General features: G+C 40.2%; 1 protein-coding gene across 7 annotated transcripts in view; it reads left to right on the top strand.

Annotated features, from left to right (window-relative positions):
• Window positions 1-7,133: 7,133 nt before the first annotated feature.
• Window positions 7,134-26,070, top strand: part of UNC79 (unc-79 subunit of NALCN channel complex) — a 106,604-nt gene continuing 87,667 nt past the window's right edge. For 4 of the 7 annotated variants that reach the window (XM_021541308.2, XM_021541310.2, XM_077783979.1 and 1 more), the window contains exons 1-5: window positions 7,134-7,255; window positions 12,529-12,649; window positions 18,155-18,459; window positions 21,856-22,026; window positions 24,835-24,927. In XM_021541308.2, coding sequence (XP_021396983.1) covers window positions 7,234-7,255; window positions 12,529-12,649; window positions 18,155-18,459; window positions 21,856-22,026; window positions 24,835-24,927 — 712 coding nt within the window. In that variant the 5' untranslated portion in view covers window positions 7,134-7,233. Of the gene's footprint in view, window positions 7,256-7,654; window positions 9,305-12,528; window positions 12,650-18,154; window positions 18,460-21,855; window positions 22,027-24,834; window positions 24,928-26,070 lie in introns of those variants that run through there. The other 3 variants (XM_021541314.2, XM_021541311.2, XM_021541313.2) reach the window with 3 other exon arrangements.

Here is a 26,070-nt window from a genome sequence, read left to right as displayed (position 1 = left end):
TGTACTCATAATAAAATACTCATGAGTAAGTGAAGTGTCTTTCAGTCACTCTGCTGTCTCTTCTTAAGAATAGATGCTCTGGATGAGTTTATACTTAAATTAAGAGGCCAAGTAGTGTTCAGCTTCTTGTTCATAAACACTCTGGGTCTGCAAAAAATAGTTGGGGAATATTAGGCAATTGTCAAGAGACCTGAATTTGCAATAGATAGGGCAATTTGTAAGGATCTGCAGATGAGAAAAATACATTCCCATGTGAAGTGCAGCAGCTTTCCTACAGGCTGCTTTAGGAGTGTCCCATTTCTGTCAATTTAGTTCACTTTTTGTTTCCACCAAGGTTCCTGTCTCCGATAGACCACCCTTTATTTCGTCTTAGGCTACTGCTAGATTCCCATGTGGAGCAAACCACTTTGGAGGAGAGACTAGACAGATTGCTAGCTCCTAGGGAGACAGCCTTCAAATGCAGGAGCAAAGTCAGTCAGCTTTAGTTGTCACTGAGACAGGGTCTTGACCCTGGCATGGGTCACAAACTTGGTACAGGTGTGGTAAAACACCAAGGACCTGAGCAGTGTTGAATTTTGCATGCTTTCTCCTCACTTCCTTGTGGAAAGTCTCATGCCTTCTTTTGCCCTCTGTAACTGTTTTTGCCCAGCAGAGACCTCTTACAAATGTTTTTACTTGAGTGTAGAAATATTAAAGCAAATTAAGTATCTGGTCTTCTTGATTTCTCTGTTCATTTCTTTGCCTTTGGGCCATGATGCTGTGATAGGTTTAAGAAAGCAGTATTTTGACACTTGTCATTCTGATCCTAAAGCATTACTGCCACTATGATGTGCTTTCATTTTAGCTGTGTAGGTAGGTGGTATAGTCAATTCTGCACAAGTCTAATATTAAAGGTAAGGAAAATCCCAACTGTTTGCAGGTGTGATATAATTCAGCTAGGGTGGTGCTAATTTTCACAAACTTGGCATGTTAGTTGGCACAAAGACTGTGCCTCTTAGAGCAGCATATCCAGTCTCTGATTTTATAATAGTCTTAGTGCATCCTTATCAAATTTGTGCTAATTCTTTATGCAGGTCACCATGTATTTCTTAAACTCCACTGCTATGGCAACAAATTAAGTATTTTGTTCACTTAGAGGCTAATGACATTACTCTAGAAGAGAAATTGAGGGCATTTATCAGAGATTTTTACAGTGACAGATGCTGACAAATGTAACAATAAAGCAAACATCCACAGATTTAGTTGACATAATTATCAGAATAAGAGGAAAATTCCAGTTTTGTTAGTACAGTCAAATAACCAGTGTATTTCTTAACAACTTTTTGTTTTCCTGAAGTCTTAATTCTTCTAAACTGGGGAAAGAAAGAACAAATATCAGCATCACAATCTGGCTAATCTGTTGGAAACACAGTATTAGCAATGAGACACAGAGCCCTTTGCTGCTCCATCTCTCACTTTAAAGCAGCCCAAGTCAGTGATGACTGAAATGAATTTGTCACATGCCAGATGGCATAACAGATATGGGTCGGTGGCTTTGGCCAAGCTTCTGGTCACATTATGATCACTTCTGCCATTACTGCCAACTGGTTCTCTATTCTATTCTATTCTAATTCTCTACCCTATCCAAATGCCTATCCTACTCTACACCTTCCTTCTCAGAATAGTTACTTTCCAGCCCTCCCACAAGAGGAAGGTTGGGTTGGTATTTTTTCTGTACATAGTGCTGCGTGATAGTACCACTAAAGGACGTTTTCCTTGCACTTTTAAGTCTCAGCACAGAGGCTAAAATTGGGTATCTTCACCTCAGAAGAAATTTTTTTCCTGCACAAGACTATACAAGCTGTCAGTAATATTGTGTTACTTTTGTGCAGACATGATTTTCTGTGAGCAAGAAGAGGTGCTTTCCCTGCTCACTCTCTTGGCTCGTGCTGGTTGACCCAGGTGTCAGAGCCCTGAGGAACTGCTCCAGGATACATGCTGTAGCCTAGCTCAGTTAAGCCTAACTGCTCAGTTTAATCCCAGATAGACTTTTTCCTCAAGCGATTATATATTTTACAGTCATTCATGAGGATTAATTCTTACATAGAGCAAAGATTTAGAGACAAATTTAATTTAATATGATATAACTATTGCTGTGAAAAACACTCATCTGAGCCTGAGGGACTCCATCTGCTGTTTGAATCTGACAGGGAGGAGGTTGGTCCCTATGCAGGAGCTGTTCAGGGGCTCCAGTTCCATACCAAGACCCTCTCATTGGCATTAGTTCAGCCTTGTAAGTATTCAGAAAGCACCACGTAGATTGAAAAATCCTGTGAGCCAGAGAAACCTGCCTCCTCCTGCTTCAGTTCATTCTGTGTTTGGCTTTTCTTATTGCAATTACCCTTGCCCTCCTCCATGCCACAACCTTCAATTCAGATAGGCTTGTAGAGATTAAAGGAAAAATTTGAGGCATTTCAAACTTGTCCCCACTCCTACTGCAGTTTTTAATATTCCTATCACAATGCAGGTATTGATAATCTCCTGCCAAAAGAGGTGAGGAAGTTGAAATAATTGAGGTATTGGCTTAAAAGAAATTAAATTGAAAGCTAGCTGGTTTTGTTCTGTGTTTTGATAAAACTTAAAAAGCACTTAGGTGCTTTGCCTCTCATTCTTGCCTGTCATTCAGGCATTGAAATACTCATTGTTTCAAACAATGTTTATATTGCATTGGAGTCTTTGAATATGTCAGGCAAGAACTAGTTTTTATTTGAAATGCAAATAGAGACCCATGTAATTACATGACTCAGGAAGCTGAGCCTTTACGGAAAACACCATGAGAATGTTTTAAGTGTTTGTAAGTGAACATGTCTGGATACAGATGTGCAGCTATATATCTGTGTAAACTGATGAAATTATTTATTTTTATACATGCATCAATTCACTTCAATTTATGAACAGTTTAATAAATTTTCTGTATGTGATTCAAGGTAGGAAGGCTTAGGATTTGTATTTTTCAGAAAGGATTACCTTTCTAAAAGTAGATTTGTTAATGCTTGGAGATTAAAAAAAAAAAGGAACATCTTTTTGGAGCTGAATACTTGAAAATGTAAGTCAAAGTGACAATAGTCACATAAATAGTGACTTCTGCTCTTGATTACTTCTTTTCTCCTTACAGGAGAAAATGTCATTTATTTATTCCTGAATTATATTGTAACTACAGTACACACTCTTAGGCAGGCAAAATTTAGTTAAAAGCCAGCACAATTCACAGAAACAATATGTTCCAAATCCCTTCCACACCTTATCTACCTTATCCTGCAAAAGCCACATTTCAAAACAACCAGACTTATACAAGTCCATGGGACATGATAGGATGCACTCACAAGTGCTGAGGGAGTTGGCCGATGACAGTGTAAGGCTGATTTTTATCATCTTTTACAAAGGCCAAAGCTACTGGGAGAGTCCTGAGAAATAGAAGAAAGCAAGAGTCACTCCTATTTTCAAGAAGGACAAGCAGGAGTATCTGGGAAATTATAGGTCATTTATCTTCACCTTGATCCATGGGAAGATGATGGAGAAAATAATCCTGTAAATCACTTCCAAAGACATTAAGGACAGAAGGGTTATTTGGAATAGTCAGTGTGCATTTGCAAACGGAAAACCATGCCTGACCGACTTGATAACCTTCTGCAACAAAATTACTAACTTGGTGTAGAAGGAGAAAGCAGTGAAAATTTATCTTTAGCAAGACTTTTATCAACGCTTCCCATTACATCAGCAAAGAGAAAGTAATGAAATATGGACTAGGCAAGTTGACAATGATGTGAATTGGAAAGTGGCCAAACAAACTGCCAGGCCCAGAGGGTTGTGCTCAGGGGCAAAAAGTCCAGCTGGAAACCAGTGCTGCACTGCAGGGGTCAGCCCTGGGCAAGTGCTGTTTCATGTCTCTGCCCATGACCTGGATGATGGGACACCCTCTGCAGATGATGCAGAACTGGGAGAAGCTGTTGATACACCAGCAGTTGAAGGTTGTGCTGCATTCAAACGTGTCCTGAGAGCTTGGAGATGTGGGCCAGCATGAGTCTCATGAAGTTCAACACGTTAAAATCCAAATCATGCACATCAGAGGGAATAACTAAGCACCAGTACAGGCTGGGGCTGAGCAGCTGAAAAGCAGCTCTGCAGAGTGACGTGGCTGTCCTGGTACACACCAGGTTGACTGTGAGCCAGCAATGAGCCTGCGTGGCAAGAAGGCCAACAGGATCTTGGGCTGCAGTAGGAAAAGCATGGCCAGCAGGTCAAGGGAGGTGTTTATAGTGCTCTGCTTGGCACTGGTTAGACCTGACTGGAGTTCTGTCTGGTTCTGGACTCACCATGAATATACTGGAGTAAGTTGAGGGAAGGGCTAAGTGATGAAGAGACTGGAGCATCTGTCATATAAAAGGGTGCTGAGAGAACTGGGACTGTTTAGCACAAAAGTCAAAAGGTTTGGTGTGGGGAGTGGGTCTTGTCAGCGTGTACAAATACCTTAGGAGAGGGAATAAGAAGATGGAACCACACTTTTCTCAGTGGAGCTCAGTGACAGGATGACAGGCAATTGGCACAAACTGAAATACAAGAAGAAAAAGCTTTCTAATGTGAGGATAGTCTAACCTTTGAACAAGTTGCTTAGAGAAGTTATGGTGTCTTTATGCTTGCAGATGTTTGAAATTTGGCAGGACATGGCCCTGAGCAATTTGCTCTAGCTGACCTTGCTTTGAGCAGGGAAGTTAGAGTAGAAAAGCTCCAGAGAGTCTTTCCAACCTCAAAGATTCCATGACTCTGTAGAATTTCTGCTCATGAACTCAGAAAGTAGCATGCTTTCATTTTCATCAGTTGGTGTGTAAATTTTCCACTTCCCATTCATTTGATGTTAAAAATATATTATTTTATTAATGATTTGTGGGCTTAAGATGCCTGCAGCTTTTATGCGTTCTCTTAATACGTGTGTGTAGAGAGGAAAAAAATCATATGGACATAAACCTTAGCTGCTTAAAATGGTTCCTAGTGGAACACTGTACCAATTCTGTTAGGCATATTCATGAGGATCTTGCTGAGAAACTATGACATTGGTTCAGCCCAGACACTTGAGAAATTAATTCCCAGGGTGCCACATTTCTATATTTGCTGCTTAATGACATTTGTTCACAATATAAAGCATGAGTCTCTATACTTGAATTAACAAACTAGGCAAGTCTTAAATTGTTTGACTGAACAACAGACTACTTGTATAGGATTTATTTAGGGCTTAGACATTGTTTAGACAATGCAGAAGAACTCATAAGCAATAAATTGTTTACCAGGTAGCTGAACTACATGCTGTACTATGTAGGACCTTGTTCAGTAAATGCAGGCATAGCTGCAATTTTCAGACACTTAAACCAAAGAAGAAATTTTACATGAGAAATGGAATTAATATTTTCTCAGTGTACTCCTGCTTTATCAACTTGAGTGTTTTTAATAAGCTCACTACTCTGGTATTTGAACACTTGGTATGATTTAAAGATACTTATGGAAGCTCAGTTCCCCTCAGTGCAGAGAGTTCCCTATTGTTCTGTAATAAGCAATAAAGCAGTTCAGATTGATTTGTTGCATCAACAGACAGAAATTCAAAGATGAAACCTGTCTTCAATATCTTATTTCAATGAAGTCTGAAAGCCATTTGTCTGTATATTTGTCCCTTATGCTCCATGTTGTGAGACATAGGGTTAGGGGAAACTGGTTTGTAGCACCACGTGACCTCTCTGGGCACTTAAATAAATAAAACTTCTAATAAAGGAAAAAAACTTAAATATTTACTGTCAAATGAATGTAAAAGAGCAAACAGTGGTATAAGTTGGCTTCTCTCTGTCTTTGGGGCTAACAAGCAGCAGGGAGTGTGGAAAGATATATGGCCTCCAGTAAGAGCTCTACTTTGTACCTAATTAAGGGGTGTTGAAGAAACATTGCCCATGCACTATTTTTAGAAAATTTCTTTCAGGAAAAATATGAACCAGTTAATGTCAGTGAACAGAATCTGCCCCTTCATTGTGGTTTATGGCAGTGAATGTACATTGTCCCCAAATCGGGCAGCAGTAATTTGGAGGCACTGCCTTGTATGATGAATAACAAAAGATAGCTATTTTCTTCCACCTCCACAGCGCAGTTCTTTGGCTGCCACAGTCCTATTTACCTTACACAGCCCAGCATTTTGAGGACAGTATGTTGCAATGGACTTTTTTGTGTGTAAACATCATGACTCCCATGCCCGGCTGGTGAAATACTGCCGCTTCCACATAGCTTTTTCAGAGGTGTGAGGATCTAAAAAACTGGTATGGAAAGTTTCAGAAAAGAAACACATAGTTTACTGTTAATTTCTGACACCTGGTACGGTCAAGTCAGGACGATGGGGAAGCTGATAGGACGCACAGCAGTGAAATAATTTCTCTTGAAGCAAATGACTTTTATAGTTAATACTGTACTCCCACCACAATTGGACAAAAATCTTTTCAACCCACCGTGGTCCTGGGGCAGTCACCATGGCTGGGATCTGGGGAAGGAGAGGGACACAGTCGGGGCTGAGCGCAGCCCTCGTTTCCTCGGGAAAGGCACGGCGGTCCCGAGGCGCTCGGTGCACGGCCGAAAGAGGTGGGGAAAGCCGGCCCGGAGGCACTGCCTGCCCGCCCGCCCGGGGTACAGCTGCAGCCCAGGGGTCGAGGCGAGAAGGACGCAAGGGAGCCAAGAGCTGTTCCACGCCAGGGATCACACGGATCCCCAGCACAGCTGCTGGCAGTGCCGCCAGCGCTGTCCTCGCTCAGTGTAGCTCCCCCGCCCGCCCCTCCGCAGCCCCGGCCACCCTGGCGGCCCCCGGGGACACCGCCGGCGTTTATCAAGGTCCTCCGGCTCGGCAGCTCCCAACTCGACGTTGCGACAACCTCGGCGGGGCCACAGCGCCGGTGGGGCAGGTGCCCCAGGGCCGCCCCGGCACATCGCATCCCAAGTGCCGCGCTCCCCGTCCCGTCTCGCACGCCGTCCCTCCCGGGGCGGTGTTTGCCGCGGCCGCCAGGCGCGCTGCCCCTTTAAGCGCGCTCCCGCCCGGTCCCGCCCGCCCGCCGCTCCCCGGCCCGCAGCCCTGCGGCACCGGCGGCGGCACCGGCACGGGCGCGGGCACCGGCAGCTCCATCGCGGCCGGGGGCCGGCGCTCCGCGGCGCCCAGGGGCAGAGCGGGGCGGCAGCATGTCCACCAAGGCGGAGCAGTGTGAGTGGGGCCGGGCGGGCTCCGGGCCGGGGTCTGTCCGAGGGGAGGGAGCGCGGCCGGGGGCGCCGTCCCGCCGGTGGCGCTGCCCCGCCGCCGCCCGCCCGCCGCCCCGGCGGGCAGCGCTGCCCGCGCTCCTGCCGCGGTCTGCGGCGGCCGCCGGCAGGCGGTGCAGGGGGAGGGGGCTGCCGGCGTTCTGGCTCTTTCTGCCGGAGCCGCCGCCGCTGCTGGTGGCCGCAGCCCCCGGAGCTCCTCGCTGCTCGGGCGGCCAGCTCGGGGCGGCGGCAAAGGCAGCGCCGGGGAGCGGACGGGGGAAATGAGGGATCGGGCTGAGAGTTCGTACTGAGGCCGCCAGCTTCGCCCCCCGCCCCACGGCGGGAGCGGTCCAGCCTGCCCCGTCTGCCGGCGCCGCGCCGTGTCCCGAAGGATGCAGCCACCTGCGAGAGCAGAGGTGACGCACGCGTCGCCACCTTGCAGGTGGTCTTGCAGTGAGATGGAGCGAGAAGAGCCGTGCTGTCCTTCTTGCCCGCGCCGCTCACCTTTCGGGTGAACGTAGGCTGGGTGTTCGTGTCTTGCCTACAGGCCCCCTGCCACAGTGCCCGGTCCCAGCGGGATTCCCCCAGGTGCTGGCATCCCCCTGCCCGCGGCCAGCGAGCCTCTGCTTGGTCGCGGGTGTTGTAACCACCATGTTGGCTAGAGCTGATCAGAGCATCAGGAGATGACATGGTGGTTGGGGTACCTGCATCTGGGCTGTGGAAATGCTCCTCACTGTCGTTTCTCATGACACCTGGTTTGTCGGCAAGAGCCCAGATGGGATGCTGAAAATAAAATACTGGGGTAGTCGAGCTCGTCACCCATGTCAAAGCTACTTTCTTGCCTGATACAGTGTCATGGTTATGAACATGCAGTCTGGGACCAGGAGGTTGGATTGATGTTTGTCATGATGATGTGATGTGATTTGACACTTTGCATGCTGAGACTTGCTCTCTTCTTCCTCCAGGTCACTGAGAAGGATCCTTGTGTTTATATGTGCTTATGGTGAACAGATCTAACAAAAAGAATACCTGTATTTTTCTTTTCTGTTAGGGTTTACTGCTTATTTACGATGATGGATCATCTTGCTTTAAAAATATTCTGCAAATGTTAATTTATTGCTGTAAAGATGGAGTTCTAGTATCTTAATTAGAGACACAATATTCTGATGTGCAGAAGCCCTGAATTGTGCAATGTTTGGACCTGTACCATTCTGTTGTTGCTTCCATCCCCACCTTGCACCTGAGTTCTATAATTGTTTCTTCTCTTGTGTGATACTTGCACATTAATTGCACTTCCTTCACACTGCCATGCAGAAGAATTTGTGCTACTTTTTGTCCTAGCACTGGCTATGACATTTTCTTTTCAATTCTGTCTTCTCTGTTCCTCTATTCCTAATGCTTTTGGTCTGCTCTGTTTGAGCTTCTCTTATGTATTTTATCCTTGGCTGTTTTTTCTTTTCATCCCTTTGTACTTTTCAAGACACTGCATCAAAGCCTACCGTGTCCCTATGGCTCTCTATTTTAAGATTTACTTCGGGTCCAGATTTCAGATCTTTCTGCCTTCCAGTGTCCCTTTTTGTGATACTCTAGGCAGAGTATTTGGTTAATGGACATATCCTGTACATTCTAACCTGCTGAATGTATTTTTTTTACCAAGGCTGCTTCCCTGACTAGTTCTTATGGCATTACCAAATGTCTTTGTCTCTACATAATTTCAAGATTCCCTCACCCGCAATTTTTGAGTAATGGACTCTGACAAGGATGTGTTGGTGTGCATGCATCACTACCAGTCAAACTTTCAAACCCCAGCTGTCGCTGTTGTTGCTTCTGCCCTCACTGAGTGACAGGCAAGAACCAGAATGTCTTGGGAAGAACTCAAGTTACAAGTCATAATGAATTCTCAGTTTACCAAGAGCATCAGTGAAACACTGCGACTGAGGAATCACTGATTGGAACAGAAGATAAGCTGGTCTAATCATGAATCCCACAGCTCTTGGGCAGGTTCTGTGAACAACAGGTAAAATGGTGTCATTCTGGAGGTTAACTGGAGAAGCTGCTCTTTTTTGTGACCACATGCATCTTGTATTGCATACCAGATATATCAACAGTGACTTTGATCACTTGACTCTGCAGCATGCCTGAGATGTTCTGTAGTATTCAAAGAAAATTAATTATTTTTCACCCTAAAAAGCAGTAATTGGAGTTTAGTTGTGGTAAGTAATGTCCTGGGAATGCCTGATGCCTGCTCTGTTACCCCCCAGGACAGTGGAGCAACCAAGGCCATCTTTGAGGACACTTAATGGCTTCACTCTAGGTTCATTCAATGGTTACACAGGGGCTGAGGAGTTTAGTGAAGTCTGTGTTGATGCTAGAGAGATACCTGTTTGGTTTTGTGATGACCCTATGAGGGTGGCCAAGTGCTTCCACAGGGTGACATCACTTTTTGAAGTGTGTCTCTGGGTACTCAGAAACTCAGAAAATTAGGCCATTTGCACACTTGCTGTAACTTGAATCCTGGCAAAGTTTTTGCTCTGGGGCTTTCCTTCAGAATTTTCTTTGTGCTGTGGGAAGCTGTGCTGAAATGGACATTGTTTTGGGAAACAGAGCTGGGAAGTGAGGCTGAAACCTTTAGCTTAAAGCTAATGTTTATATTTAGACTTTATAAATAAGTTTTCTCTTTTGATATTTGACCTGATACAATTGCACAACAATGCCAATTAATAAAAATGAATGGATTTTCATGTTCATTAAAAAAAAGCTGTTCTAAGTGATTTGAGATACCCTATGCCCTTTATTGAAAATTAGTAACTGTAGGGAGGCACACAGCTCTCTGAAATACATCTAGATCTGAATTGTGTAATAATCTTTGGCATTTTGTAGTCCATTTAATTTACAGATATCTGACAGCAAACCATGATAGCCACAGTAATCTGTGCACTTGCTGTGAATTGTTCTTAATTGGGTACTGCCTTGCATAGTCTGTGTCCTTTACAGATATACTTGGTTTCATACTTTTTTTTTCCCTGACCAGAGAAAGTAACATCACTAAATACGTTTATGAAATCATTACTTTCTTAATCTAGAAACCAAACTAGATTAGTTTTATGGTAGTTAAAAGAAATGTCTACCTTTTAAATAATCTGATGAGACAGCCTGCAAATCTGGGACTAAAACTGAGATTAGTGGGCAGAAAGAATGAGGTGTGAGATGAGAAGGGGAAAACAGTCTTGGGCTGCTCAACTCAGCCTCTGTAATGTGGAGTGAAACACATCCTGCCCAGATGTTCCTGGCCCAGTGGTTTGGGGGCCATACACGAAGCCAGCTATGGCTGCTGTCACACAGGATAAGCTCCTGCAGAGCACTGCTCATGTGCCACAGGCCTACGTGGTGGTAATTCTGATTTCAGTTGTTTGAGGGAGAGGGGAAAAAGTCATGATTGTTTTTAGTTATTCATTAATTGTGAAGTAAAAGGCTTAAAGATGAGGAAATGTAATTAAAGATGCTTATGCATTTTTAGTGTGTTGCTTTTGCATATGCATTATGACAGTGTCCATGGTTGCATTTTTGCTTGCTGGTTTCACACAGACCCCAGTCCTTCCGTCACATGATGGGCTTTCTCAAGGAGAAAGCCTTGTGATGAAGCCAGGTAATATCATGAGGGAGACTTTTGTCTGCAGAAGCTTCACTTGCTGCAGGAGCTGGGGAATGCCCTCCTTACAACAGGAAATGAGTTAAAGAATGACCTTAGTTGGGTGCTGTAAGTCTGGATTTCTTGTCATGCGTTCAAGAAAACAGTTTTCTTCATTTGATGATTATTTGAGTGTTCATCATTTTATGGATAATTGACTTGAGATTGTCAAACCTTATTTGTTGTGTGGCTGACCACTCAAGGAGTCTTTTGTTTTCTGGATGTGAAAGTCCAGTGTGTACTGTTACCTATAGTGGCAAAATGGCTCTCAGTATCTCAAGCTGAGCCTCCAACAATATTTGCAGACACTTTGCTTTTGGTGTCTGTCCATCAGTCTTTTTCTGCAATACGGGTACAATGTCACCCCTTCTCATTCAACTTGCCAGTGGCACAGAAAAAAATAGAAAATTCATGAACTGTTCAGCTATCTCAGCAGTGAGAGCCATAGCAATGTCTCCCAGGTAGTTAGTACCTTTCTGTTCAGTGGAAGACTTAATGGTATTTATTGTTTAATAAATGCTATTTGACCATGAGAATAAAACCAATAATTGACTAATTGCTTGTTTAGGTAGCATGATTTATCTTCCACACTGAGGGAGCCCGGTAGGGCAGCAAGGTATATCTTCGTCTAGTGAAAGACTGTTATAATCCATATGCTTAAGGGCTGAAAGAATTCAGAAGCATCTCCCCTTTTAACTGCCTGTTACTTTTAACATGATGAAGAGTTCCCAGGCAGCTGTGCTTTCATGAGGCTGTGTCTGCAGTGCAGCACAGCTGAGCAGCCCTCTGCCCCAGCCACTGCACTCTGTCTCAGCAGAGCTGGTTAATCTGAGTGGAGCAAGAAGAGCTGTGTGTCTGTAGATGTCTCTACAAGAGACTGCCTTGTGCTGTACAGGCAATGTAAGGCTGTGCAGTTATGGGGGTAATCACTTTTTCCCAATACTGAACAAGGATTCCTATTAGAAAATAAACCCAGTGTTTACTTGTAATACAACAAAAATTGGTTTCAGTGGAGATGCACACCTCCTGCTGCTATTTGAAATCCCCTTATCTGCTTGATTGCACTTCCTAAGACAAATAAACAGCAGCCACTTTGCTCTTCTCATACCTTTAGTTCATTGCATAAAGTAAATGTATGGCCCACAGTAAATCACATAAGGTCTCTCTGTCTTAGCTTATATCTCTGCTTTGGCTGTAGAAATGCTTATCTGTCTCACATGAACCTCCTGTGATCCAATGACTCATTCATTATAAATGACTCTTGAGATGCTTGGAGACATGGACAAAGTGCTGACTGGCAGTATATATTTTTTAATTTGCTAGCACTATGTTTGCCTAATACAGATGCAGAAATTAACTTCCATGTGATCTCCCTGGCACTCTTTTACAATTTATTCAGTCAGAACAGAATGAGCAGAGAGATTTTTTTCTGTTTTTTGAGTTTAATATTTAAATTAAAAAAAAAAAAAAGAAAATGAAAGTCATGACTCTGTCAAAATCTGCAAAAAGCCTAAATGAAGGTTTTTGTGTTTTTCTTTTTGTCTTTTATGTAGTTGCTTCCAAAATCCGTTACCTTCAAGAATACCACAACCGGGTTCTCCACAACATATACCCTGTGCCCTCTGGAACTGACATTGCAAATACTCTGAAATACTTTTCTCAGACCTTATTGAGGTAAGTTTTGACTAATGCTCTTGAAGAAAAAAGAGCTAAATAATTGTAGGGGATATTGATTGGCTTTGAACTGGTTGCCAGATTTAAAGGGTCAATGGTCAGCCAAAAAGAGTCAGAGCATAATTTAAGAAAAACATGGTATGAACGAATGTCTTCAGTGGCTGTTGCCCAATTTGCCCAGTTAAGCCCCTTTACTGAGTGGCTGATTCTAGAATAAACTTGGTTGATTATGCATTTGCTTGGTCCTACGGCTTAGCTGAACGCACAAACATGCTGAACTTGTGAAGAAAGGAGTTTGTGACCTATAGAGTTTTAGATGTGTATAATCATGGCCTCCTTGAGAGTCCTGGTGCCTCAGAATCCCAGAGTGGAGCCAGACGAGCAAGCAGAACTGGTTTCTTACTGTGCTTGGGTCAGCTCTTCTGGGTTCTGGTTCAGTCCCTTAGAGCAGACAAAGTTTGTATACAGATCTGGATTTAGATGGTAACAACACATCAGGATTATTCTGATCCAACGTTTTTTACTTAGTCTAATGTTTAGTAATAATATATAGTGCTACATACCATGTGACTAGAGAATACATTACGAATAGGAAATACTGTGTTGTCTTCCAAAAAAATAGGAAAAAAAGTGAGACTTTATTAGGAATAATGTACACTCCGCAGTGCTGCCTAGTGGATTCATATTTCCTGTTTGTTTTTAAAATGGCTTTTGACCATGCAGAGGGGATTTTATCTGCTGGTTTTGCCTGGCACTAGTTTTCACATCCAGAAGAATGCAGTTCAAATTGCATTTCTATGCATAGCTTCCAGATTTATACCTGGAAAGATTGTCCCTGCTGTCAAAGGGTAGTTTGGAAATACAGCTATTTGCCTTATTTGAGGAGGAAACATTAACAAAATACAATTGACCCATATGTTTGTACATATACTCCTATGATATAGACAAGTTGAGAAGCAAGAATTTAAACTTGAGAGAATGAGAACAGTTCATTCTAACATTCAAAGAGCCTGGGATGCATCAAAATTTTCTTGACCCTATTTAAAAGGAGAGACAGATAGACAGAAATACTTTTTAGTGGAACATCTGTTCACAGCAAACTTGAAACCTCCTGTTTACTTTTGAAAATTTCAAGAGCAGAACTGTTTGTTTCCCTCCTCATTTAGACTGTTGAAGAAACTTAGAGCAGCCAGTAGGACTTTTTGTTTGAAGGTTAATAAATTAAATTTTGTCTCATTGAATTGAGCAGTGGGAAAAATGTTCAAAGAGTCACAAAAGATACTTCTGAACCATGTCTCTGTTCCCACATCAGGCTATTATGATGGACTATTTGTACAACACACACTTAAATTGCATTTAAGTAAGATTATTTATGACAAGACAGCTTTTGCTTAAATACATGGAACCTTTAAGCTGTTAAACAAGAATGTTGGACTTGATTCTGAATGTTTTCTCTTTTAGCTGTAATTACCAAGTGCTATAATGAGATATGTTTCTTTTTGTTCAGAAGTTCCCTGGGTCAGGATAGATTTAGAATGTTCTGCTTAAAGAAAGCAGAACATCTTTCTGCCACTCTGTGGTCTTCTTTTATAATGTACAGCTGACCTGTCCTGTTGATAAATTCTTCAAACTCCAGGAGTAGTGATGTTCCTGGGCTTACTGAAATAGCTTTATACTTAGCAACTATGAGAGCAGATCAGAAATCAGGGCAGCAATTGCACAGTCAAGCAACTCCATTTTTTTTATTTCATGTTCAGAATGGGACTGAACCAAAATCCTCTTGTTGGTAATGCTGAACCCCATGGGGAAGAAATGATACTCATGTCTGATACACAAATGGCTATGTCCTTCATGATCTGGGATCTGATTAGCCTCAGAACTAAAAGGGTATGAGAAATTAATGCCAGGGCTTGGATCTAAATTTAAGTGGACTGAGTTCTGATACTCAGGCAAGGTCAAATTCAGATTCTAAACCCCTGTAGCTGGGGAGTTTGAACTGTGGGTCAAAGGCTGAGTGCTGTGATAGGACCAGTGTAACTTTATACACTTGCTGATACTAAGAAAGAAGATGGATAAAAAAGCAAAACAACACACCCTGTATTTAGTGTGGCAGATGGAAAGAAGGAAACTCCCACCCACTGTGTGCAGATCTCTGGAAGATTTACCCTAAAACTAAACAGACTGGTTAAGAACCTTTCTGAAGAGCATGTTCAAAAATTTATTTGAATATTTTTCATGCTGAGTCTCCTTTCTGCCTCCTACACTGAGACTCCATTGTACATGGTTTAACATCAGCAATAGAAGTACATGGTGGAGAATAATCTTTCTAGCTTAACACAGAGCATATGCAATGAATTTGGGCTGTTAGGGACAAACAGTTCTTGGTGAACATGTATAGTCATAGCAATAATGAAGGAATAGTCGGAGAAATTCCACATAGTGATTGGGTTTTACAGAAGTAAATTTTACTGTTCATTACACTTTTACCTTTCCGTGTTATGGACACTCTGACTGTGTTCTTTTCAGTGGGATGTGCCCACTGTTTTGAATCACATTCATATGTGGTGTTATTTTGCTGGCTAAAGATGATTGCACAAGAGACTAATTTGCTCCTTTGCTCTGTATGCAGCCTCCATAAATTTCAAGCTCAGGGGTGGGGGGAGCAGATGTGGAATGACTGAAAAAAATTCCGTATTTCTATAACAAACATCACATAAAATCACCATATACAATGCATAGCACATTGACTCATTTAGTTCTTCTTTAATTTTCTCTTTGGGAAAAGCATTTCTTTACATTACAGCATGAATTTGTTTCATGCCCTACTCATTTTCAGTGATTTCTCCCTCATTTGAGGAATGATCTAAAGCTTAAGAAACATCTCGCAGAAAAGCTTGTTCCTTCACATTTTCCTGAGGAAAATTCTCCATATGTATTTCTAAGTAAAATACTTTACGTGAGGCATAGTTATAAATGCCATGGTGGCTATTAATGGTCATTGTTGTGCTACCTTGGTGAGATGTAATTTCACTTGTAGGCATTTTAGGAAACCTGTCCGAGAAGGCAGTAATTGTGGGATATATTTGCAGGAAAGATACACATGTTTTGAAACAAGCCTTGATAGCTTTGCCCGTTATTGCAGAGCAAGTTCAGTATGGAGTAAGTTCAGTTTGGAGTTAAAATTTGCAGATACTCCAAATTCTCAGTACTTGGTTTGAATTGAACCAGAAGCAAATTGCAATCGTATCTTGGTCTTAAGGGACTTCCCAGATTTTCAATTTTGACTCCTCTGTTTATTGCCTTTTAAAAATATGGGTCAGGCAAAAGCCTAAACATGAAATTCTGTTTTTTAAATTTGTTTTTAAATAAATTTGGTGTGGTTCCAGCTGGAATTTAGATCTAGTTTTATTACTGTTAAACAAAAGGGTGCTGTGATCAAGATATAATAAGTGTGCTTTGACATCTAATCCAGAGATGGGCATGTAGCTCAGTGTAAAAAAAAAGGATTAATATCCTTTCTCAAAATAAGTGCACGTGGAGTGATGTTTTGGCAAGTAAAGAGATGGGTAATTGGTATTATCTGTTGGTAGACAAGAAAGGAATATAGTGTAGTACCTTCACATCTCTAAACATAAGCTGTAAAATATGTCAAATGAACATCAAGCAAATTAGAAGGAATCAGCACTCTGATAATTAATTTTTAAAGTCATACTAGATTTTAGGTAATCTGATAAAAATGTGACAGTGATCATGTTTCTTTTACTGGACATTGGGTAACAGAAACCAAAATCATGTGCCAAATATGTGAGGCACAGTAAAAAGAAAAAAAAAAAAAAGAAAAAAGTATTTTTGTAAGACAGACTGTCTGCCATCTCTGACTGCAAGGGTGATGTAATAGTAGCCAAGTAGCCATGTGATAGTTGCCACATGGCAAATAATTGTTTTTGTAAAAGTGTTTTTATTGCAAATGAATTTCACCTTCTCTTATAAGCACCTTAGCAAGAATTTGGCTTACTTGTGTAAATTGCTGAATTGACTTGGGGGTAAGATTTGCTGAGGTGATTATAAGGTAGGGATTTATGTACTGTTAAAGAGAAGAGAGGTTTCCAGAAGTGCTCTCTCTTGATATAATTCTGCTCTTCATCAGTCAGTGGAAATCTTAGTGCTCTTGGCTTGTCTTTTATAAGTTTAACACTGACTGTGGGAACAGAGTTTAACCAACAGCAACTACTTTTGGAAATCCCAATGACTGAGAGGTGCAAAAAAGTGCTTTAAAAAGGAGAAAAAGCTTTGTGTGTGGGTTAATATATTTAAAAGGTGTATTATATTTTATAGGCACATATGGAGATTATGAACTAACCCTATAATTGCCTGATAACTAAAATATAACACTGCTTAAGTGAGAATTTATTTCTATTTAAAATAGTGGGGTTTATTTTTTAAATAAATTAGATTACCATGTTTACAACCATGTTTGCAACATTTTTAAAACTACATAACAAGCTGGTTGACGTATAGCCTCTATTTTGATTCCCACTAAATTATTTTTATTTTTTGAAATTATCTCTCCTTTAGTTTATAATGAGTTATGTTGAATAATACCGTAAGTAACAGCAGGAGTGTATGGTAACATACTGTCTGATCTGCAGTTACATAATTGGTCTTGCTTGCTTAGCCCTTAGATTTTTGAAGGTAACTTATTTACCCAAGGAGTGTTTGTATTCATAAAGCAAAATGTTTCCTCCCTAAACATGGGCAAAATTAAAAACACACATAAACAACCATTATCATTAGCTCACAAACATATGCTAAAGACCATCTACTATATATTATTTTATGACTTTTCCAAATGTAGTTTAGTTAACATTTTAGAAATATATTATTTCTAAATCCATGTGCCTGTTTAAACTTCATTATCTCAAATGATACTGAGTGAGTGGTCATGAAACAGTATCATAAAATACATACAGACATTATTTTAATGCAATAAACATGTGATTTTTAAGACTATCTTAACAAACACACATGTTTATTCTTTGCTAAAACATGTTTCTGCAAGTGCCACACCTATATTTTGCATGTTTTCAGTCAGTTGGCTCAAAAGATTATAGGGGGGAAAAAATAAATCTCTCAAAATCCTCAGAATCTCAGAGCAAAATACCAGCCTATTTTGACACAGCTAAGTACTTTTAATTCTTAGAATTTTTCTTAACTGTGAAACATGGGTAGGGCACTGAAACATGCATTTTTATATTTTTGCTCCTTATGAACCAGATAACACATGAGATGCAATGAAATTTTCCTAGATGTCAATTTTTAATTCTCTTGTTTTGAAGCATGGAAGTAGATGGTTGCTAGATTTGTAGACATGCTGGTTTTGGTAGTGATTGCATCTTATGTGGGATGTATCTGGTCTTTTATTATTTGTTTTATAGTGTCATTTCAATGTAATGTGCTGTTCTTTGTGTCTTTGTTGTCTCTTTTTTTTCTTTGTCCCCCCAACAGCATTTTGTCCCGCACAGGGAAGAAGGAGAATCAAGATGCCTCCAATTTGACAGTGCCCATGACCATGTGTCTTTTTCCTGTGCCATTCCCACTCACCCCATCTCTAAGACCACAGGTCAGTTCCATCAACCCTACTGTTACTCGCTCCCTCCTTTACAGCGTCCTGCGAGATGCTCCATCTGAACGTGGCCAGCAAAGTCGTGATGCTCAGTTATCAGACTACCCATCTTTGGACTATCAAGGACTTTACGTGACACTGGTGACACTACTGGATCTAGTTCCCTTGCTACAACATGGGCAACATGGTAAGCAGGCCCTTGAATGATTCCAGTGCTGTGAATCCATGAGTGATGCATATATCCAGTAGAAGAGATGGGCCTAAACTGACCTGGATCTGGATTTCAAATCTCCTGGGATGCATTTATATCCAAGTGTTCTGTTTGTCTTTCTCAAATAAAGGATGTTTTTTTGCTAAATGTGGATTTGGGTTTCAATTCTGAGGTTGTCTGATTTTTAGTGATGTGCTGATGGTATGTAACTAAAATACACTTGTATGTAACAAAAATTACACAGATGAGTGTAAAGATACCCAGATTTTTAACTTGAATCTGCTGGGATAACTTCAGTTTGTCTTTTTGGGGTGTGTCTCTTAAAAATGCACAAAGAACTTGCAAATGTGTATCTGGCCTGTAAGAAATGAACAGATTGAGTGTTCTGGTGAAGGTCCATCTCTACACAGAATATAGTATATATCTAATTGAAGAAAAAATCACAGTAATTGTGCTTTGAGATGGCTTTAAAATACACCTGTGTAAAAAAGATAGCAGCATCTCTGTCTGAGAGAAAACCAATACTGTCTTATGTTTCAAAGTAGCTATAAGTGGGGTTTGTGACTGTGTTGTGTTTGTATTGTTTTCCTCAAGTTCTGCTCTGCATCTGTCTGGTTTATTAGTCTGTTAGCCTTCCTTACTGGGATTCAGTAGCCCAGTATTCTCCCTAGGTATCAGCCAATTTTAATTTCCATGGTGGTGTCAATGATGTGTCACTTACACAGTTCTATGGGAAGATGGTAGTCTATCTGATAATGCTGCTGAAATTCTTCAGGAGGAAAGTTGTTTCTGTTAAGTGCTGAATTCCCTTTGAGCTGGCAGCAGTATGTTTGAATCCAAGACTGCTGCACTAGGAAATGAATGGTATGATCTTGCAAATGCAGGGCCTATAGCAAGATACCAACTTGTTGACGTAACTTAAATTCTTAGAAGTGGTGGAGTTAAAGATCAAAAACTCTTTTCCTAAATAGATAACATGCTGATGATTAACAATCAATGGAGAGCTGTAAAGAACAAAAAACATTGGGTAAACTTTTTTTTTTTATGGCCACACAGTGCCTCACCTTGTGTGTTTTTTCTGTCCCTAGTCACATTTTCGTTGCTGTGTTATTTTACATCCTAATAGACAATCCTGGGACATGATCCCCACTTGAGTAAGGGAAACACTCTAGGAGTAATTGCAAGGGGCTTGGCAGCTGGAAAAGTAGTGGGAAATCTTACAGGATGCTGTGCTGGGTCTAGTATTACTAAATATTTTAATTTTTACTAAATAGTTTTGGTTTTAATTTTTTACTTAACTGATAGACTTTGGGTTTACAGATGTTATCAAGATGATTGCTAGCATGTGCTTTGTGTGAAAGATATGTGACTCAAGTAATTGTGGCAAGTTGCATTCTGTTTTGAAGTGTCTCCACAGGAGAAATGTAAAATACTATGCTTAAGAGAGAAATTAAAGGAAAAAGAGGCAATACCAGCTTGGAAGCTGTACTGCAGAGAGCTCTGAGTGTTAACAGTAGATCTGAGAAGACCATAAATCACTAAAATACAAATATTATTCTAGCAATGTGTAAACATTTTTTTATGTATGAATACCCAAAACATTATGTTTATTATTCTAACAGCCCTATTAAGCCTCAGCTGGAGTAAAATTTTCAGATTTGTCCATCTAGCTTCAAGAAAAACGTGTACTATTTGTGAAGAATCCAGGAAAAAAACCCCCAAGAATGATTTGAGATCTAGAAAATGTGAGCAGTGAGAGAAAACCAGAAAAAAATTGGTTTATCTAGCTTAGAGAAAAATGGAAGGGAGATGTGATTATCATATGAAAATATGTAAAGGTTGCTGTGAGGAGAAATAAATCAAATCAATCTATTTGTTGTTAGAGTTGACCAGGATAAGAAGTAAGACACTTATATAGCAGCAATGGAATTTTTTTTTAATGAAAATGATTTTTATATGATAAAGATGATTAAGCATTAGGATGAATTGACAGGAAAAGGAGTGAACTGTCTTGCAGGTTTTTAAGAACATTTTAGATAAATATGTGCCAGGAATAATTTGATTGACTCATCCTTGGGGCAAGGGGAGATGGCTTGCTGTTTTCTATGTATGTTTTGTGTGCAGAGAATCAAATTTTGCAATACAACTTGTTATTTATTTCTTCCTCAGCTTAGTAATTGATTAAAAGAATAATGTATTTTTTTATCAGAGCAATCCATATTGTTTGGGTAAGTACAACTGCTGTGCAAGGCAATCCTGAGCTTTGGCCTGATCAGGTTGTAAAAGAGTGTATTTAGCTGGTGAATGTATGCAGGAGAAGAACTCTGTAGCACTGAGGGTCTTGTTAGGCTCTTGCACAGGAGGCTGGCCAGAACCACTGAATTGGGCTGCCAGTTTTAATTTTTGCTGTGCCCCAGAATGTTGACAGCTACAGATCAATCTGTGCTTTACAGAGACAGTTATACAGGTGAGGCTGAAAGCCTGTGTGCAATGTGTTTAAGGCTGGGGAATAGTTAACAAATGCAGGAGGAAAGCCTCCTGATGTCTTTGGGTCATCGTACAGGTTCATACTCAGGCTTCATTGAGTGCTGTAACCTTTGTCAGAGGGTTATAGGCACCAGCTCACTTTCTCATTTGGGAGAGAGTATAAAGATTATTCCACAGTGCCCAGATAAACAATAAACTATGCCTTCCCTTTAGATCTTGTAATGTTGCACAGTTATTAAGTATCCTTTCCAACGAGTTACAATATGATTTATTAGAACAAGTATAGATAATCTTGATAAATATTTCTGTCCTTTTAAGCTCTGGCCACTTTTAGCCTCAATGGTTTCCCTGGAAATCAAGATCTGTAGTTTAATCACATGTGGTTTGAAAAATACAGTGACACTTCCTGTAGTCAATATATGTGAGATACTTTGCAGAACTCTTGAAAGTAATTAAGATAAAGTTCTTATTTTAATAGGACTGATAAAGACTAGAATGCTTTTTGCAAAATCTGGCCTTCAATATAATGTGCATTTGAAATTCTGATTCTAATAACAGCTCTGCTTAAATTCAAGCCATCATATGTTACTCACCATATGATTAATATCAACACTGATTTTAACTGATTATTTTATAGACTGTAGCTTTCATATTTTCTTCAGACTCTTTGGAGGAGTGTTCAGCAGCTGTTTCCTTCCATTTAGGAGGGACTTAAAAATTGATGGTGGACTCACTTGTCTACAGTGATTATCTTCCCAAATTACTTTGAGAGAAAAGCTAGAATTAAAATATAATTAATTTTTTAGATTAGTAAACAAGAAAGTACATAGTAATAATTACATTTTCATTGTAATGATTCTATATTTCTTTCATTTTATTCAACAGATCTTGGCCAATCAATTTTTTACACTACTACATGCTTACTTCCTTTTCTCAGTGATGATATTTTGAGTACTTTACCTTATACAATGATTTCAACATTAGCTACCTTTCCTCCATTCCTGCACAAGGATATTATAGAGTATCTCAGCACATCTTTTCTGCCTATGGCTATATGTAAGTAGAACCCATTCTAGTTATTGTTCTGTCTTGGCACATAATAGTATCAGACTGTATGAGTAAAAATTTGATCTGTGACAGAATTGTAATGGAACATCAATCTTCTTACATACATAAAATAATTTCCTGTGACTATTTTCAATGGGAAATAGCTCTATAATTTTTATTTATTTATTACACGGTGTTTGGGTGTGAATTTTTCCTTTTTTTTAAAGTGTGATGTTTATTTTAAAAAATCACTGTTTTCAGACTCCTAGAACTTTCAGTGCCAGCTGTGGAATTTTTGAATACAGAATCAATTGGACAGACTGCTCCTGAAATAATAAATGCAATAGCAACATGCATAATTTTTGCATAGATACAGATCTGGATGTACGAGTATGATTTTTCTCAATGTGATGATGTTGTGGTGAATTTCTATTTTCTCCCTTTCTGTGTTTTTGGCACTTTTTCTCTAAGTTCTGTACTAAATGACTCTGCCTGTAATGTCTCCTATCCATAACAGTTAGGACTGAATCTGATGGTCCCTGCCTTTTTTTCCTCTTTTTTCTTTTTACTTCCCCTCCATGGAGATGTCACATGATTATTTAATGTCGTAGTCCCTGCACAGTGTGGATCTTGAATGCTTGTCCATGTACCTGACAGAAAGCTAAATAGGACTTCAGCAGTAATGAGAAACGTAACCATTTTCTGCAGAGAGAATCATTATGGTCAATATTAGGTCAGTTTTAACCAACAGGCTTTTTACTGTGTGTGACCAAACGCTGGAACAGTTTGCCAGAGCAGTTGCAGATTCTCCATTCTAGCAGATGCTCAAAACACAATTTTTCCTGGAGATCTGCTGTAGTTGCCTTTGAGCAGAGGGGTTGGCCAAGATGATGGCCAGAAGTCCCTTTTAACATCAACCATCTGTGATTTTGTGAGAATGTCTCTTCCTTATCTTTATATTCCCAATTCTTTTTGGGAAAATATGAACAACTTTTGTACAGAGATCAAGAGTAATGTCATTTAACCATGCAGAAGATGCTGAAAGAAGTATAGTCCAGTGTTTTGATATTAATATTTAATGCAAATGTATCACCATTATTTTCTGATTTGACCAGTCAATGATCTGGAAAAGTTCCCTAACTCTTCTGGACCTCAGATTTCCCATGTAAAATATTCATTTTTAGTACATTCTAGTGAGGTTTTCTCTATTAACTCTGACACGTCTAATGACAATGTGCAAATTGAAATTGCTAAGATATATTTAATATGTATGTGCAATAGGTCCTCTTTGTGTTAAGAACAGAATTTTGCATTAAGCAACTTCTTTTCCCAGTGCTGTATCCTGTTAAAGAACAGATGAGTGTGGTGACTTATCCTGTCTCTCCTCAGATCTTTAGAACTGTACCTCAGAATAACTGGATGAGTCGAATCCTTGGTTTACTTAAATAGATGCTGTTCCAACTGCCCTGATAGAGATTGCATCCTTGCATTTGCATTTGTCATGCTGGCTTTTTTCTCTATCAGTTTTGGTGAGATTTCTGTATGAAACCAGTCTGCTGCTTTTTATATTTACTAATCTAGTATTGTGTCCTACTTTTTTGCTGATGGCTATATTTAATTGCCCAGTTAGAGCTGCCAAGTATTTTTCAATTTAAACCCATAAAAATACACCTTCCTGTAATAATTTGGGGGTGCTTAGATGTGTGGAAAAGATTAAAAAAAAAATGAATTAATGAAGTGCAGTGAAGAGATCTGTAGTAATATTGGGTCATGGGAGAACAGAAAGGAAGAAATTCTCCATTTTCTCTTCACTCCTTCATTTCTGTTTGAAAGTTCTTTTAATTAGTCTCCTTGTCTTTCCCTGCTGGGAATTATATGCTCCTTTGCAAGGCAAGTGCAGAACCTTTCCTTCCCTTAGCGTTTAGTTCAGATTCAAACCAAAAGGGAGGATGCAAGAGATTGTCTAAGCAGTTGGAGAGCCAGATGGGAGGGATGAAAACAGCTCACTGAGCTGGTAGCTACAGTTCTGTGCTTCTATCCCAAATGCTTGGTATTTGGGTCCTGGCAGCCAGGCTTGGGGAAGTGCTGTGAGGGTGGAAAGATACTTGTGACATCTCTTTGTAGGAGCTTGCCTTCAAAGCCATGTTGCCATGTAAAAGTTCTGCAGGGTTTTCCTAAATATATTGCATTTAATAGTAACCCACTTCCTGAGAGACCAGGAGGAACTCCAGCCACTTTCTGTGTGAGCTAAAAGATTCTGAGGTGAAAGATTGTCAGTGCTGCTGTTCATCATTATCTCAGCACAGTTCACATAACCATGGGACTGATGTTTCTGGTTTGCAGCTGTAACTTGAGCTCTTAGCAGATGCTCCCTGAGGAGTAATCTGTGCCCTGCACCAGCAGCTATCACCAGCCCCAACCCTTCCTCAGCATGCCTCAGCAGCAGGCTTTCCATTTTCCTCTCCAGTTCTTCCTTGCCCTTCATACAATCCAAGGCCTAGGTGCACTTGGCTGTACAAGTGATGCTATTTTAACTAGTCTGTGGGTTCTGAAGGAGAGGGCCTGAGAAGACAACTGGTTGATGCAGTTTTAGGGATGAAGTTGCACTGATCTGGAAAACCTGGCACGCAGTCTGTGAATCAGTACCTGGGCATCTTTCTCTTCCACTTTTTTTTTTTTTTTTTTTTGCTTTGTTTTCATTACATGATATGGCACCTTAGGAATTTTATCTGCCTGAGTTGGAATCAGTTACGTGCTATTCTCACCTGATTTTCCTGTTAAAATAGAAAATTAATTTATTTTTTCCTTTCTTTTAAGTGGGATCTTCAAAAAGAGAAGGTGTTCCAGCACATGTCAATCTGTCTGCATCATCAATGCTGATGATTGCAATGCAGTACACATCAAACCCAGGTATGTGTAAACATGCAGCATGGTATCATTCATTCTGAAACTGTCAAGAAGTATTGTCAGAGGAAATCAGAAAAGTTTTCATTATGGGAAAAAACTGTCTTTTCCCAGCACAGGATGAAAAATGATTTGTTATATCAAACCTGAGATTTCTGGACATCATGCTGGAAATAATCCTTATGTAGACAAGAGATCGCTTTGTCATAAAGAAATAGGATTTGGCCCAGGATTGGAGACTCTGATCTACTCATGTTTGACATCATGTTTGACATGTTGATATATCTAATGTCACTGTTGGAAAGAAATACCATTTACCTTGACTACAGAAATTCATAGTAACTGTCTTACACTATGATTCAGATATCACTGAACTCACAGCTGGTACTATTTTGCTAAAGAAGACAGGTAATGTTGGCTGCAGACTTAATGAAACTATAATGAAGTTATACGTAATTACGAGTATCTAAGCAAAAGTGAGGCAGTCCCCATTAAATCATTGGGATGACATAACCAGATTGAAACAGTATTGAACCCCAGTGAGCTGTTGCATTGCATGATCATCAGCTGTCAACTATCTCCTGTCTTATGTGGATGGGTAGATGGTGTGTGTATGGAGGAACCCCACACTGCATTCTGTGAGGGGTGTCACATCATCCTAACTTGCTTTATACAGGTAAAGAAAAGCAGAACACCGTTTTTAAAAGCTGCTTGCAGAAGTCAGGTTTTTTTCATTAAATGCTCTGTCTTTGTTTTTTTTGTAATTTCTGTGTTCAAACCGTCAGAGAAAAATGTTGCCTTGTGGTTTTTGGGAAGTCAGACATGTAAAGTAGTTCACTCGGCTCTCATGTTTGTTTGATGCAGAGTGGCTCCTATAGCCTTTTGTATATGTGGAAATAATAGTTACATGTGACTTCCATTGCTGCCTCAAGATGAATGATGAAATTCCCATTTACATTGTGACAGAGGGACAAAGTTTTAGTGAATCAGCAGGTATTTTTCAACTAGATGTGTTTGAAAAAGATCTCCATTGCTGTGCAAAAAGCTGTACCCTCATGGTAATCATCTTCCTGCATTTCTTGACAGAAAGAAGTTACTAATATTCAGTTTCTTATATTTTGTTATGACTCTCAGGGCATTGATTCTTTA

The sequence above is a fragment of the Lonchura striata genome, chromosome 6, assembly GCF_046129695.1.
Source record: "Lonchura striata isolate bLonStr1 chromosome 6, bLonStr1.mat, whole genome shotgun sequence".
Lineage (NCBI taxonomy): Eukaryota > Metazoa > Chordata > Aves > Passeriformes > Estrildidae > Lonchura > Lonchura striata.
This window is presented reverse-complemented; position numbering and strand designations above follow the sequence as displayed.